A 14,116-nucleotide genomic window follows, 5' to 3' on the forward strand; every position below is an offset into this window, starting at 1 on the left:
CCCCCGAATCTAACCTGAACCTGAAATGGAGGAAGAAACTGTTCCGTGAAATGTGAAAGTTACTTTAAAGTTCCTGTCGAGCTCTGACAAAGTCCCACACATCAATAGTCTTTTCTGATCCTTTCTTTAACAAATGGCCAACGAATCCCCCGTTGTAAAAGTGTAGATTACTAAAGCACTCTTCAGAAAAATTAGGGCTATAATGCTGAGGTATTTTTACAAAAATAATCCTCAATCACATACTCTTCAGTTTCATCATTGGGTATGGAAAATAACACTAACTTTCCCTCACACTTCCAGTAATATCCAGATGAGCACAACATCTTCATGACTTGATACAACCGGGATCTGCTACAGTGTTTGTGGGCAGGGCCGTAGATTTAAATTTTCCTTTAACGATTGATTTTAAGCACTATGTGTCGAATCTTTTTTTAAACGAATCAATAGTTTTAAACACTGTTCACTTTCAAATTTAAGCCTTAGCTGGATATTTCACTTCACGCAGAGCTGTGTTACACACTACATGGAAGGTCATTCTCAAAAACCCATAATAGGGGTTCTTTAGGCTTCAGCTCAATCACACTCCTTACATAGCCGCCTGTGGTACTTTTTTAGGTGCTGGTTGTTGTATTTCCTCATGCTGGAAAAAATTCTGTGACAGCTCTTACAATTACCTGTTTTTGTTCGGTGTCTTTGCATTTGAAATGAAAATATTCCCACATAATACTGACGTACTGTTTTTCTTTGATATTAATAAAACTATTAATCTTTTTGAAGCAGCACACGCCATCATCCCACTCATCTGCGCTTTCCTGTTTGATTGTTTTTTTATTGTGGGAATTCCGCAAAGTTCTGTTGCACAATTCTGGCCGAAAGAAAGTGTGCTCAACCGATTGGCTAGTAATACTGTTGCACACAGACAACGGTCATGCATTTGCTCTGGGTGGGGGAAATTTAAAAAATATATTCATTTCGCAGCCACTTGCGATAATAAACTTGCTAATCGCAACATTTTAAAAAGCGATTGATTTCAATTAATATCTCTAGTAGTGGTAGTAATCTTCAAAATCTTTAAAAATTTTCACTTTTTTTTTCAAATCTTTACAAAACTCTTTTTTGTTACTATAATCCTAAAGATTTACTCAATGATAATATGTTTCTAACCTGCTTTGATCAACTGTAATCCACAGACAAGAGGCTCTTCTGGCTGCCATAAGTGAGAAGGATGCTAACATCGCCTTGCTGGAGCTCTCTTCATCTAAAAAGAAGAAAACACAGGAAGAAGTGGCTCAGCTGCGAAGAGAAAAGGACCGTTTGGTGCAGCAGCTCAAACAGCAGGTACGGCCTGCGTCACCGAGCGGATCTGACTGTGCTCAAGATTACTTTGTTTATCTGATTTCTGTCAACAATAACAGAAGTTGCAGAAAAACCTAAAAGACTTAGACAAAATACATCTTTGTTTTGACTGCTGACCTTTTATGTATATAAACAAGGTCTATTGATGTGCTTCTTTTAATTGATCTTTTCTTGACCCCAAATCAACCCATGTTTTCATCCGTTTTTACCCTCCCAATCTTTCCTTACATCTGTTCCTCCTCTTTTCTCCTAGACACAGAACCGCATGAAGCTCATGGCGGATAATTATGATGATGGATACTTGAAAACACCACCTGACCAGACCAATCACAAACCTCCGAAATCACCTGATCAGGTCATAATCCAGTCCTCTGCAAACATCAGCAAAAGGGACAGTTCACCTCGAAAAAAATCCTGTTACATTTACTCATTCTCATAATATGCCCAACTTTTACGAAACATGAGTATTGCATTGTCCAAAATCTGGACCTGTTTACACCTGGTCACTTTGTGCATTTTCTCTGATCAAATAGCTTTCTGGTTTGGGAAAATGGTTATATTTACATTTGACTACAGAAATGTGTCGATTATATGATTCCAATCTTTAAACGCCACACTATATGCACATTTACCTACGCTATGATTAGTAAAGCATCAGATACACTGCATTTTATTTCATTATATGAAACATAAGCTATACCGTATATATTATTAGGGATACAAATCATTTTGCATTTAGGCTACAGGAAGCTTTGTTCTTCACCTGTGTCCCAGTAAAATATCAGTGCAAAGCGCTAATGAAACGCTAAATGAAACATCTATCTTTGTCGTACAGACACAGTTGAAGTCAGAATTATTAGTCCGCCTTTGAATTTAAATTTTTTTTTTTTATATTTCCCAAATGATGTTTACCAAAGCAAGGACATTTTCACAGTATGTCAAATAATATTTTTTTCTTCTGGAGAAAGATGTTTTTTTATTGTTATTTTTATTTTGGCTAGAATAAAAGCAGTTTTTAATTTAATAAAAGCCATTTTAAGATCAAAATTATTAGCCCCTTTAAACTATATTATTTTCGATATTCTACAGAACAAACCATCAATAAATAATAACTTGCTTAATTACCCTAACCTGCCTAGTTAACCTAATTAATCTACTTACGCCTTTAAATGTCACTTTAAGCTGTATAGAAGTGTACCGCATGTCTTTGGACTTGTGGGGGAAACTGGAGCACTCGGAGGAAACCCACAGGAACACAGGGAGAACATGCACATACATAGAAACACCAACTGACCCAGCCATGGCTCGAACCAGCGACCTGGTTGCTGTGAGGCGAACATGCTATCCACTGTGCCACCATGCCTCAAAGACTTTGATAAAAGGTAATAAAAATAAATCCAGTCCACAATTACTTTTTATGTTAAAATACGTCATTTTGAGTTTTTTTCCCCACCAAATCAGTTACATCATTTATGAATTTGACAATTACAAAGTTAAAATCCTGGAATTTTATAAGCAATTTTGTAGTTTTTATCAGGACAATGGATGATTAACAAATGGCCGATAAAAAAAATAAAAAAAAATTAAACAAATCAAACATCCTAAACTATCATCTTTGTGTTGCGTGCTGCATTTATGCTGTTATATTTGAATATTTAATAAAGCCAATAACACTCGATCACATGTTTATTTAATTTTTTTTTTACATTTTATGAGAAGAAAAAATTACATTTGTGGTTTCAACAACCAGATGCCCTGAGACAAGTTTTTTTCTACAATGCATGCCAGGCCACCTCCTGAATTGGATAGAGTGACATGATTAATATCTTTTTAATGATCAGATAGCTTCCCGATAAGAAAAAACTTGTGACCAGGTGTAAACAGCTACATGTTTTAGTATCTGAAATATGCTGTGACTTTAATATTTAAATTTTTGAATGTCAGTATTTATAGTGCATTTTCCACACAACGCTAGTTACATTTTTTTGTTTGTAGGCTTGACATTTATAAGAAATGTCACAATTATTTGTTCATTAGTTTTATACTAATATAGAAGAAAATGTGAACTTGAGCCGAACTGATTTTGCTCCCTCTAGTGACAACATGCTTATTGTAATAACGTAACCCTTTTGTTTCTGATTTCTTCAAATTAATTTGTTTTCGCCAGTTCTTGAAAATTGGACTGATTTGAGTGGATATCAAAGCAGATCATCTTTAGACCATTTTGGCAGGAAAATTGTTGATTAGTCAAACCATTGTTAAATAATCTGCAAACAACAAGCTCATTAAATTGCACGAGAGGCTTTGTTTTTTTGGTGTCAGTGTTGGTGTGTCTTATAACAATCATTACTTGAGGTTAGTTGCACAGATTTGGCTCAGTGCAACAGAGGTCAGGGTTCTTGCAATAATTTGCCACAAAATCTTTTCTCTTTGGATTTGTAGCTTATAAAATACAACGCCAAATCAGAAAAAGTTGTGACAGTATGGAAAATGCTAATAAAAAAGAAAGTAATGATTTCTAAATTTATTTTGATTTAAATTTCATTGCAGACAATATGAACGCAAAATATTCATTTCATTCGTAAACATACTTCCTTTCCTGTCATTCAAATCTGCAACACGTTCCAAAAAAAAGTTGGCACAGGAGCAATTTAGGTCTAGTATTCATTCACTTTTTTTCAGCTTAGTCCCTTTTTTATTAATCTGGGGTCACCACTGCGGAAAGAAACTGGCAACTTTTCCAGCATATGTTTTACACAGCGGATGCCCTTCCAACTGCAATCGATCACTGGGAAACAACCATACACACTCATTCACACACATACACTAAGGACAGTTTTAGCTTACCCAATTCACCTGTACCGAATGTCTTTAGACTTGTGGGGGAAACCAGAGCACCCGAAGGAAATCTATGCGAATGTAGGGAGAACATGCAAACTCCACACCGAAACGCTAACTGACCCAGCCCAGGCTTGAACCAGCGACCTTTTTGCTGTGAGGGGAAAGCACAACCTACTGTAACCACCACGTCTCCCATAATTTAGGTCTATTAATACGGGTAAATTGGTTAAATAATGATGTGATTTGAAACATGTGATGTCAACAGGTGATTGTAATTATGATTTGGTACAAAAGCAGCATCCAAGAAAGGTCTAGTCTTTTAGGAGCAAAGATGAGCAGAGGATCACTAGTTTGCCAACAAACACACAAGAAAATGATCGAAATGTCTAAAAACAATGTTCCTCAAAGAAAGACAGGAAGACGTTTGGATATTTCACCTTCAACAGTGCAAAACATAATTAAAAGATTTAAGGAATCTGGAGGAATTTCAGCTCGTAAAGGACAGGGGCGCAAACCGAAGCTGTGTGATCTCTGATCCCTCATGTGGCACTTCATTAAGAATTAGGCTCCGGACTACTTTGGCAAACCTTTGTCAAGTACCACAATATTTAGGTACATTCACAAATGTCAGTTAAAACTGTACTGTGCCAAAAGGAAGCCCTATGTTAACAGTGTCCTGAAGAGCGTATGACTTATTTGTGTTCTTAGGCATCTAGGATGGACTGTCACACAGTGGAAAAGTGTACTGTGGTCAGAGGAATCAGTATTTCAGGTATTTTTGGGAAAAATGGACGCTGTGTGCTTCTGACCAAATAAGAAAATGATTGTCCAGACTGTTGCCAGCAACAAGTACAAAAGCCAGGGTCTGTCATGATGTGGCCTTTTGTCAGTGGTAACTTGCGCTTCTGTGATGGCGCTATTAATTCTGAAAAGTACATGGAGATTTTGGAACACAACATGCTGCCTTCTTTTCCAGGGACGTTTATGCATATTTCAACAAGAAACCACATTCTGCACACATTACAAAGTCCCAGCTGCAGATGAAGAGGATGCAGGTACTTGACTGGCTTGCCCGTCCTGACCTGCCTCCAATTAAGAATGTGTGGAGCATTTTAACGTGCAAAAACCCACAACAAAGACCACATACTGTTGCCTAAGTTAAGACTTGTTTGCAGGAAAAAAGGAACAAAATTACACCTGAAACACTTCATCACTTGGTTTCTTCAGTCCCTAAATGTATTTTAAGTGTTGTGAAAAGGAATGGCAGCATTACAAAGAAGTAAATGCTTTACTGTTGAAATGTGTTGCAAGAACCAAAATTGGAACGTGTTCTTAAAAAAAGAACAATAAAAAATCATGAGAAACACATTTAATAATGTTTGCCATATTGTCTGCAATAAAATACACGTCATAGTAAATTTAGATATTACTACTTTCTTTTTTTATTTTTGTTTTCCATACTGTCCCAAGTTTTTCTGATTTGGGGTTGTAGCTTTGGTGGTATTGATAGAGTCAGAGGTCACTGATAAGTTATGCCATTCTCAGCCCAACTTTTTGTTGACTACTTATAAAAAAATTAACTTTTTAAAACTTTTCATACAGGGTGTTAGATTAGGGCATAGGGATGAGCCCTTGTAAATGCAAAGTGCTGTCTGACACCCGAAGTGTCAATTTTTACCGCTTTGAAATCAAACTTTCTGTATGGCCCTTCAAAGTGGCAGTCTTGAGCTATTTGGTTTAGAATGACACCTTAACATGGCAGCCATAATTGATTTCACTCATTTGGAAGGCTATAATTCCCATTAGGAATTTACATACAAGTTAAACCAAATTATCTTCAGCAAATGCAATAAAAAAATGGTCAAATTTAAAGGTGCAATATTTAAGATTGACACCCAATAGTTGAAATAGGTACTGTCAAAGTGCCTTTAAGGCAAGTTATTTCACTCGGCGGCCATCTTTAAAACGCCTTTCGGGCAGTATGCTCAGGCATTCTGTTTGAATGGGAAAACATCAAATTCTACAAAACTCCTTGCCAAGATTACGAATAACCAGTAAAACTCATGTCTGGTCTGAGCCCCTCCCTTGGAGAATTGTCAATATAGTGATCACTGATTGGCTATTGTACTTGAATCAGAGCTTTATTTGCCATATAGCGATCGCTGATTGGCTCCAGTACTAGAAGGCAGAGCTTCATTCCCAATATTGACAGTTACACGTTTCCTTATTCAAAATTATACAAGTGACATGTATTATGTATTCTATAGTCTTTGGTATTGTACTCCTAATTAAAATTACTTTTTTACCCAGCCTCCCCTCTGATAACTCCACGCAAATGCAGGTTGCCAGATTGACAACACCAACCAGACCAAGCGTGCCTGACTATCAAGCTAACACAGTGTCCTAACTACGATCCATGACACGACCGAAATAATATTTTCCATGTTAAAAATACTTTTTGTTCTAACCATTAGTCTTTTAGAAACAGCTTTTATTTCTCGCTTCTAAATGGCTAAATTTAAATATTTCTCGTGTTGTTGGCCAAGGACACATACATTAAAAGCCTTCATGACAGAAATGAAATAGACAGTTTTCCACCAAGGCCGTCCTGGGTGCTGAAATATAATTGGGTAAACTGGCAGTGGGCTGGTTATAGAGACCAAAACAAAGACAGACTTTCCGGCACAGAAAGCACTTTTTCAAAGAAGAATAACTGACTTTAGCAATGTTTTTCAGAAACACAAATATGTTATAAACATTGTTAAATATCTGCAAACATATTATGGTATGTATATGCTTTAGAGGTGAAAAACGTACATACAGCACCTTTAAGCTGTTTAGTCAAACAATTCTTGAATAACGTCCAAAACTAGATCAATAAAAAGCTCACCAAAGTAGACATGAGCCTGGATCATTACAAAGCCATGGTCACTTACACTAACCACAGCACATCAATTAGGTAACAGAGCCACTTATTGCTGATAAACCATTAACCATACTAGTAGTGACTGTATTCATAATATGATTTTTCAGCCATTAAATCGCCTGTTGTCTGATCATCCCTGCTATGCTTTGCTCCTCATCTGCCTTTGATGTGTTTGGCCCCTTTATTACAGCTTGCAGCTATATTTATGAATGATATTATACATGTATTCACTTATGTAATTTATAGTAAGGTGTGACTTGTTTTCTAGAACAAATTGTAAATGATAACAGTGTGTTCATTTTTGGTGAACTGTTCCTTTAAATTAGTTTACTACAGTCATCAGCTCTTTTTGTTTTGTTCAGTTTCAATTCAATATGGCTGAATAGGAAATAATAGTACCATTGCTGTATTTTGCTTATCTCATATTCATAGGAGCTTAAACTTGACAGCAAGCCGAAGAAAGACAAATTGGAGGTGTGGTCAGTTTCATACTCATTAATAAAACATTAAATAGCGGAAACTGAATTGGAAATGAACGCGCTGTTGTCCGTTTCCATTACAGTCATGTTATCGTAAATAACGTGAAGCTGCTCTCACCTCCAATGCAACTGCCATCATTTCCTTTTTACTGCCTTCATATTGATCATGACTTCTCAACCCTATGGATTTTATTCTTATTCATGACTGTAGAAATTGTCCCTAAGCGCAGATCCAGGATCAACGTTGTAATGCTATTATTTACGTCAAATACATTGAAAGCTGATCTTGCGTTTGCGCTTACAGGTCGCTTCTACTTGGATTTCTTCGCATACTAACCTGATCTTTTTTCCCATGCTGCACTTGGCTAAACCCTTGCCATCTCTTAACCAATAGGATGATGAGGAGGGCATTTGGGCATAGCCTCACTGGCAGCCATTTTGTTTTAGAAGGGTGAGCATTTCTTTGATGGACATGTAAAAAAGCCAATCTCAGCTGCCCTGTTCCTTCCCATGTGCCATCAAATCCTGCCTGTCTCGCTGTGCCTGCTGGAGATCATTGACCATTTCTTAGCAGTGCTTTTTTAATAGCATATGTATTTTTCATATTTCAGATGACAGTTGTTTTGATTGAAGACATACATATATGTGATTTATTTATGATAACACCGCTATGAAATGGTCTAGAAATCTCATTTACCCTGGTTTTGATTTTTCCCTTCCCTTTTTTGAGCCTGTTATGTCTTTGTATGTTTTTGTGGTTAAATGTAATCCCAGATGGTGCATTTAGGCTGTCGATTTTCTACACACACTCTGCCACCCTGCCTTCACACAGAAAAAGCTCTTTTGAAACCTTATGGTTAATATACTTAAAAAGGTTTTTACATTATTTTTGTATAAGGAGCATCTACAAAAATTAAATGTAAATGTAAAGTACATGTAATACAAATGTCTAACGCAAAACATTCAAAAATCATATTTAAAATTAATATTTTACCGATACTCAGTAACCTCTAGCCCATGCTGATTTCTGGAGAACTCCAAACCTGACATACCCAGTCAAGCATCACTCACGCACCGGGCCAAGATCCCCATTATTGCAAACAGAAACAGCCGAAGCTGTTCAGGACTAATTACACAGACTATTTATCCACCTCTCAAACACACACACATGGCTGAGTCTTCTTTAAATGTATTTAAAACGCTGACAACAGAGGTGCGGATCTAAGCTCAGGATTATAGAAAGGTCAGACAAGCAACGGTCACAATCAGTAGTGATGGTGAAATTAAGCTTTCTGAACCAGTGAAGCGTTCGGCTCAATTGTATCGGAAAAAGGTTAGTTACCCGAAGCTATCTAAATCCGAGCTCGATGAGGATCACTTCTGGATAAAGTTTGGGAAAGCACTGTGTTGCAATAATGTCAAATGTTCACAACTGACCCACTCATTCATGTAGGAATACAACAACAGTAAACAACAACAAATTACTCAATTACTGTAGTTTAGATATGTTACATTACACCACCGATACCTAGTAAAATCCAAGGTATTCAAAAGAATTTACATTTATCGTGTCCCAACTGGACCTTCACCCACCCTCTCGTTCCAAACGGAGGTCTAACCAGCGATTCCTGCATGGGAGGCGAATGCTCTTGGAGGAAGCTATGAGAGTGATGCTTTCAGGCTGCACTCCCCAGCTGGCCTCAGTTATACACTATACTACGATATTCTGTGGTTTTCTTTTAAGATTGTAAAAAATATGCTAATACACTTTAGCATGGTTCAGAAACTTTTTACTATAAATTAGTATTGTATTTTAGTTTAATTACTGGTGTGTGGGATCGGTGAAGTGTTTTGAAACATTAGAAATGTATGTAATTGAAGCCTAATCTCTCGCTATACACTTTACTAAACCATGAGGGTGTTTAAACCTTTGAATCAAAATTTGAAGCAGTCACATGGGTATAAGCGAAAATGAAGCTTCGGACGTCAGTGGTCACGTGATTATGGCAAAACGAATCAAGCTCCGCTACACTGCTTTACTGCGAGATGTATCGTTTTTTTGATACATACTTCAAAGCGTGAACCATGTATCAAAGGTGAACACATCGTAATGTTCAAAAACAGTATAATAAGACTCAGCCGTGTGTGTGTTTGAGAGATGTATAAAAAGTCTGTGTAATTAGTCCTGAACAGCTTCAGGTGTGTCTTTTTGCACACTATGGGATCTAGGTCAGGTGTGTGAGTGGTGCATGACTGGATATGTAGTTTTTTTGCTGGTAGATTTGTAGTTCTACAGTGATCTGCATGAGCTAGATCGCTGGTAACTGTGACAAATACAATAAAATATAAATGTAATATAAGTAGAATATAAATGTTTATTATTAGAATATAAACATTTATTTTAAATCTGTAAAAAAAAGAAAATGAAGTTTAGTAAAATGCATTTTTGAACTATATCAGCTTTCATTCAAAGACTGTTTTTTTTCTTTTTTTTTTCTTTTTACCTAAGAAATACTTTCATTTGAAAAGGATTCATTAAATTGATCAAATGCAGCAGTAAAATATATTTATAACGTTACAGAATCAGGTTTTGTTTATAAAATAATCTTGAAAACATGTTTTTTTACACAAAACTATTAAGCAGCTAAACTGTTTTCCAAATTGAAAACAATAAAAAATGTGAGCTCTAAATCAGCGTAATAAATCTATTAAAAAGCACAATAATAACATTTCTGACGGATCACATGAAGATGAAAACTGGAATAATGACTGCTAAAACTTAATCAAGCCACTAGTTTTCCTACTTGCCTAAAGTTAAATAGTTGACTTTTACTATTTTTGAATCCATTCAGCTGATCTCTTTTCTTTGATTTTCATATTTAAAGCTTGACTCTTCTCTAGTTACATTGTGTAATAAGACAGATGAAAATTAAAGATGTTGTTTTCTAGGCATGTCTACGATATGGCTAGGAACTATACTCTCATTCTGGCGTAATAATCAGGGAACTTTGCTGCTGTACCACGGCTGCAGCAGGCACAATTCTAACTGGTGTTGCAAGTGTAAGGCATGGTGCAGAGACTATATTTTTCAGATGCTGCATAAAATAATTGTGCCTGCTGCAGCCGTGGTATGGCAACAAATCTTCTTTATCATTACCTAAATGACAGTATCATTCTTAATTTTTCTGTCGGTCTTAGTACATCATGTGTCCACAGAAGAGTCGAGCTTTAAATATGAAAATTATTAATAATCTTTGATCATTTTTGTGTGAGATGCTAATGTTCTAATCTGATACAACGATGTATGCTAAGCTAAAAGTGCTCCCATCAGACACAGAGGGCTCTATTTTGACAGGCCATGCGCAAAATGGAAAGCGCAGGGCACAAACGCATTCAGGGTGTCAGAATCTATATGTGCTAATATGAGGACAGGAAAATCCGTTTTGCGTCATGGTGCATGGTCTAAAAGGGTTAAGTTTATTTTCTTAATGAGTAATAGGTGTGTTTTGAGAATAAACCAATCAGAGTCTCATCTCCCACTCCCTTTAAGAGCCAGTTGCATCGCGCCATAAGCGTATTTGCTATTTACATGACGTAAAGTAAGTTCACTTTCGCTTTTGCTCTCTTGGATAGGGAAACCTTTAGGCACAGACATCAATTAGCCCATAAATAATTAACTTTGTTAAGCGCAAAGTTTCTGAATTTGAATTTCTAAATTCAGTTCTGGCAAACTAATAAATTAACTATAATAACGAAGTGTGCTCAAAATACTGAGTTATTTACAAATATACCTGCTATGCCCCATTCGGTCTAAAACCGTTAAAAATCTAAGCTTGTTTTTAATTAAACAAATATAAATATGGATACAATAAATAATACTGTTAATAATAGTAACATTATACAAAAGCAAATTGAATGAACTGAAAAAGCCTCCCGAGATGCAGGATTCAAGGCAGTGGTTTTTAAATTCATGTAGGCTAGAAAATAATATGTTTTGTAATATTTGAATTCTTTATATATATATATATATATATATATATATATATATATATATATATATATATATATATATATATATATATATATATATATATATATCCTTAATATTTTAATTCTTTTTCATATGTAAAGATATTTCTACATCTTGTGTGTAAGCAAGGCGCACAACTAACGGACTGTACACCGGGTTTGTTCTGGTCTAAAGAACAGACTATTACAGTTTCTCAAAAAAGCAACGCACCAAAACACTCCTGCTTTTTTAGACCAGAACGCCTATGGGCGCACATATAAGCGCAAATGCATTTGCTATTTAAAAAGCATGGCGCAACACCTCAAAATGACCCTTGCGCCGAGCTGACAGTAGCAAATAACATTTGCGTCAGGCCTTGCGGCTCATTGCGCCGGGTGTATGATAGGGCCCAGAGATTGGCTGAATGGATCCAAAAAAGGTAAAACTCTACTGTAAATTTGTAAATACTGTTAATATGCGAGCAGCTAACGGGGAGTGTTTTTTATGTTCTGGGATGATTTCTGCAGTGTAAGGTCAATAGGAGCTCTAAACCAACTTATTTATGAAAGAAAAAGGACCAACACTAATTGTTACCTCATAAGAATAATTCAATAAAAATGGAAGAACAGGACCTCAAATTTTGTTTTAGATTTACTACATCTATTTATTAATGATTATAAAAATGTTTTCCAAACCCTGCAGGCATTATTAAAAATGAAAACTGAGTTGGTCTAAAGATTTCTGCACCAGATTTCTGTCAGGTCCCACTACCATCAAGAAAATGAAGGAATAAATGAAATGAACTAATTACTGTTCATCAGCATTTACCTAAACCAGTGCGGTCTAGAAGCAATTAAATATGAACAAATAAACTAAAATCACATTATAAGACAATGAGAATCACTGAAGTCACATCCAGACATGATTGTAATAATGATTGTTGCCCTTTCATTAAAACAAACAACAAAAAAGTTTAACAAGACAGTAAAGCAAAATCTAGTATTCAACAATTTGCCAGATTTCGTGATTCATGTGTGTTTTTCATTTGTTTACACATTTGTTTGCATTATGGATTATTGAGCTCTCCTCAGACAACTTCTTATTTTAAATAAATAGCTAAGCTAAAAAAAAAAAATACTTTTTACTTAATAATACTTAAAAATAAAAAAGCTAAATTTTTTATACAGAAATTACAGCAATGAATTATTCTCCTTTAAATTTTAAAATCTTTTTTTTACCTGATTCCCAAGTGCTGTTTAACAGAGAGGTTTTTTTTTCAGACTACTTAAACAATTTTAATAAAAGTTTTCTAATAACAATTTTTTTTTGTCTTTACCATAATGATTGTTGATAATATTTTACAATTCAGCTTAAAATGCTATCCCAGCAGGCACAGGACGTCATCATGACGTCAGATTGACATTATACCCCAACGTTATGGGACATTGCATTTTGTTTAGAAATGAAAATTGGGTTGACATCAGAACCCAACATCAGACCAATGTCAATGTTCAACATAGGACAGATGTTGCATTTTGGTCACTTTCCAACAACCTAAAAATAATAAAATATCAATGTCTAATGTCTAATAGACATTGTGTGGACATTACCAACATGACGTTTGTCAGACATTGGATTTTGGTTGTCAAACCTGACAAATTAATGTCAGTATTTGACATCATTATGATTAATTATGATTAAGATGTTGGCTCGACATTAGATTTTGATCACTTTCCAACACAACCTAAAATCAACAAAATATCAGCGTCATTTCACATTGTTAGTGGATGTCTAAATAACGTTGTCCTTAGACCCTGGTGACCTAAATGTAACTTAACATTAATGTCTTGTGACATTGTGTGTCTGCTGGGATGGAATGGCTTAACTAGGTTAATTAAGTTAACTAGGCATGTTAAATAAATTAGACAAGTCATTGGACAACAGTGGTTTGTTCTGCAGCAAATCGGGGACAAAAATAAATCTTAATTGGTCTAACACTATTGACTGTAGCAGATTTTACATTTCTTTTTACATTGTTTTGTTCAAGCCAAGTGAAAAAAAAAAAACTTTCATCAGATGAAAACTAAAATACTCAGAAAATTTGTTCAGTGTAACATCTCTTGGGAAATATTTGAAAAAGAATTAAGATTTCACAGGAGGTCTAAAAATGTTGTCTTTAACTGTATGAATTTTATCTACACTGGCTGGTCGTGTAAATTACAGCACAAAAAAATACTGTTAATTATTAGGTATTTTGTACTAGAAAACAAGTACACTAAAAAAAATCCTGGTTGACTTAATTACCTTTATGAGTTCATTAAACTTTGAATATTACTGTATGTTAAACTGACTTAAAACAGATGGTGTAACTTATAAAACTTAGTTAGAACATGATTAGCTTAATTTAATAAGTTACAAGAAACTAAAAACATATGCTGTCAGGACTAATTGATCAAATATTTTTACAGAGTACTTTCAAACAACTAAAAATATCAAGAAAGTATC

General features: G+C 35.3%; 1 protein-coding gene across 9 annotated transcripts in view; it reads left to right on the forward strand.

The window, feature by feature from the left end:
* erc1a (ELKS/RAB6-interacting/CAST family member 1a) overlaps positions 1-14,116 on the forward strand; it is an 80,040-nt gene that overhangs the window by 61,217 nt on the left and 4,707 nt on the right. For 2 of the 9 annotated variants that reach the window (XM_087310739.1, XM_087310741.1), the window contains 3 exons: positions 1,191-1,338; positions 1,610-1,711; positions 7,997-8,053. In XM_087310739.1, coding sequence (XP_087166865.1) covers positions 1,191-1,338; positions 1,610-1,711; positions 7,997-8,023 — 277 coding nt within the window. In that variant the 3' untranslated portion in view covers positions 8,024-8,053. 9 annotated transcript variants of the gene reach the window in all.

Source organism: Danio rerio, chromosome 25, assembly GCF_052040795.2.
Source record: "Danio rerio strain M-AB ecotype USA chromosome 25, GRCz13ab, whole genome shotgun sequence".
Taxonomy (NCBI): Eukaryota; Metazoa; Chordata; class Actinopteri; order Cypriniformes; family Danionidae; genus Danio; species Danio rerio.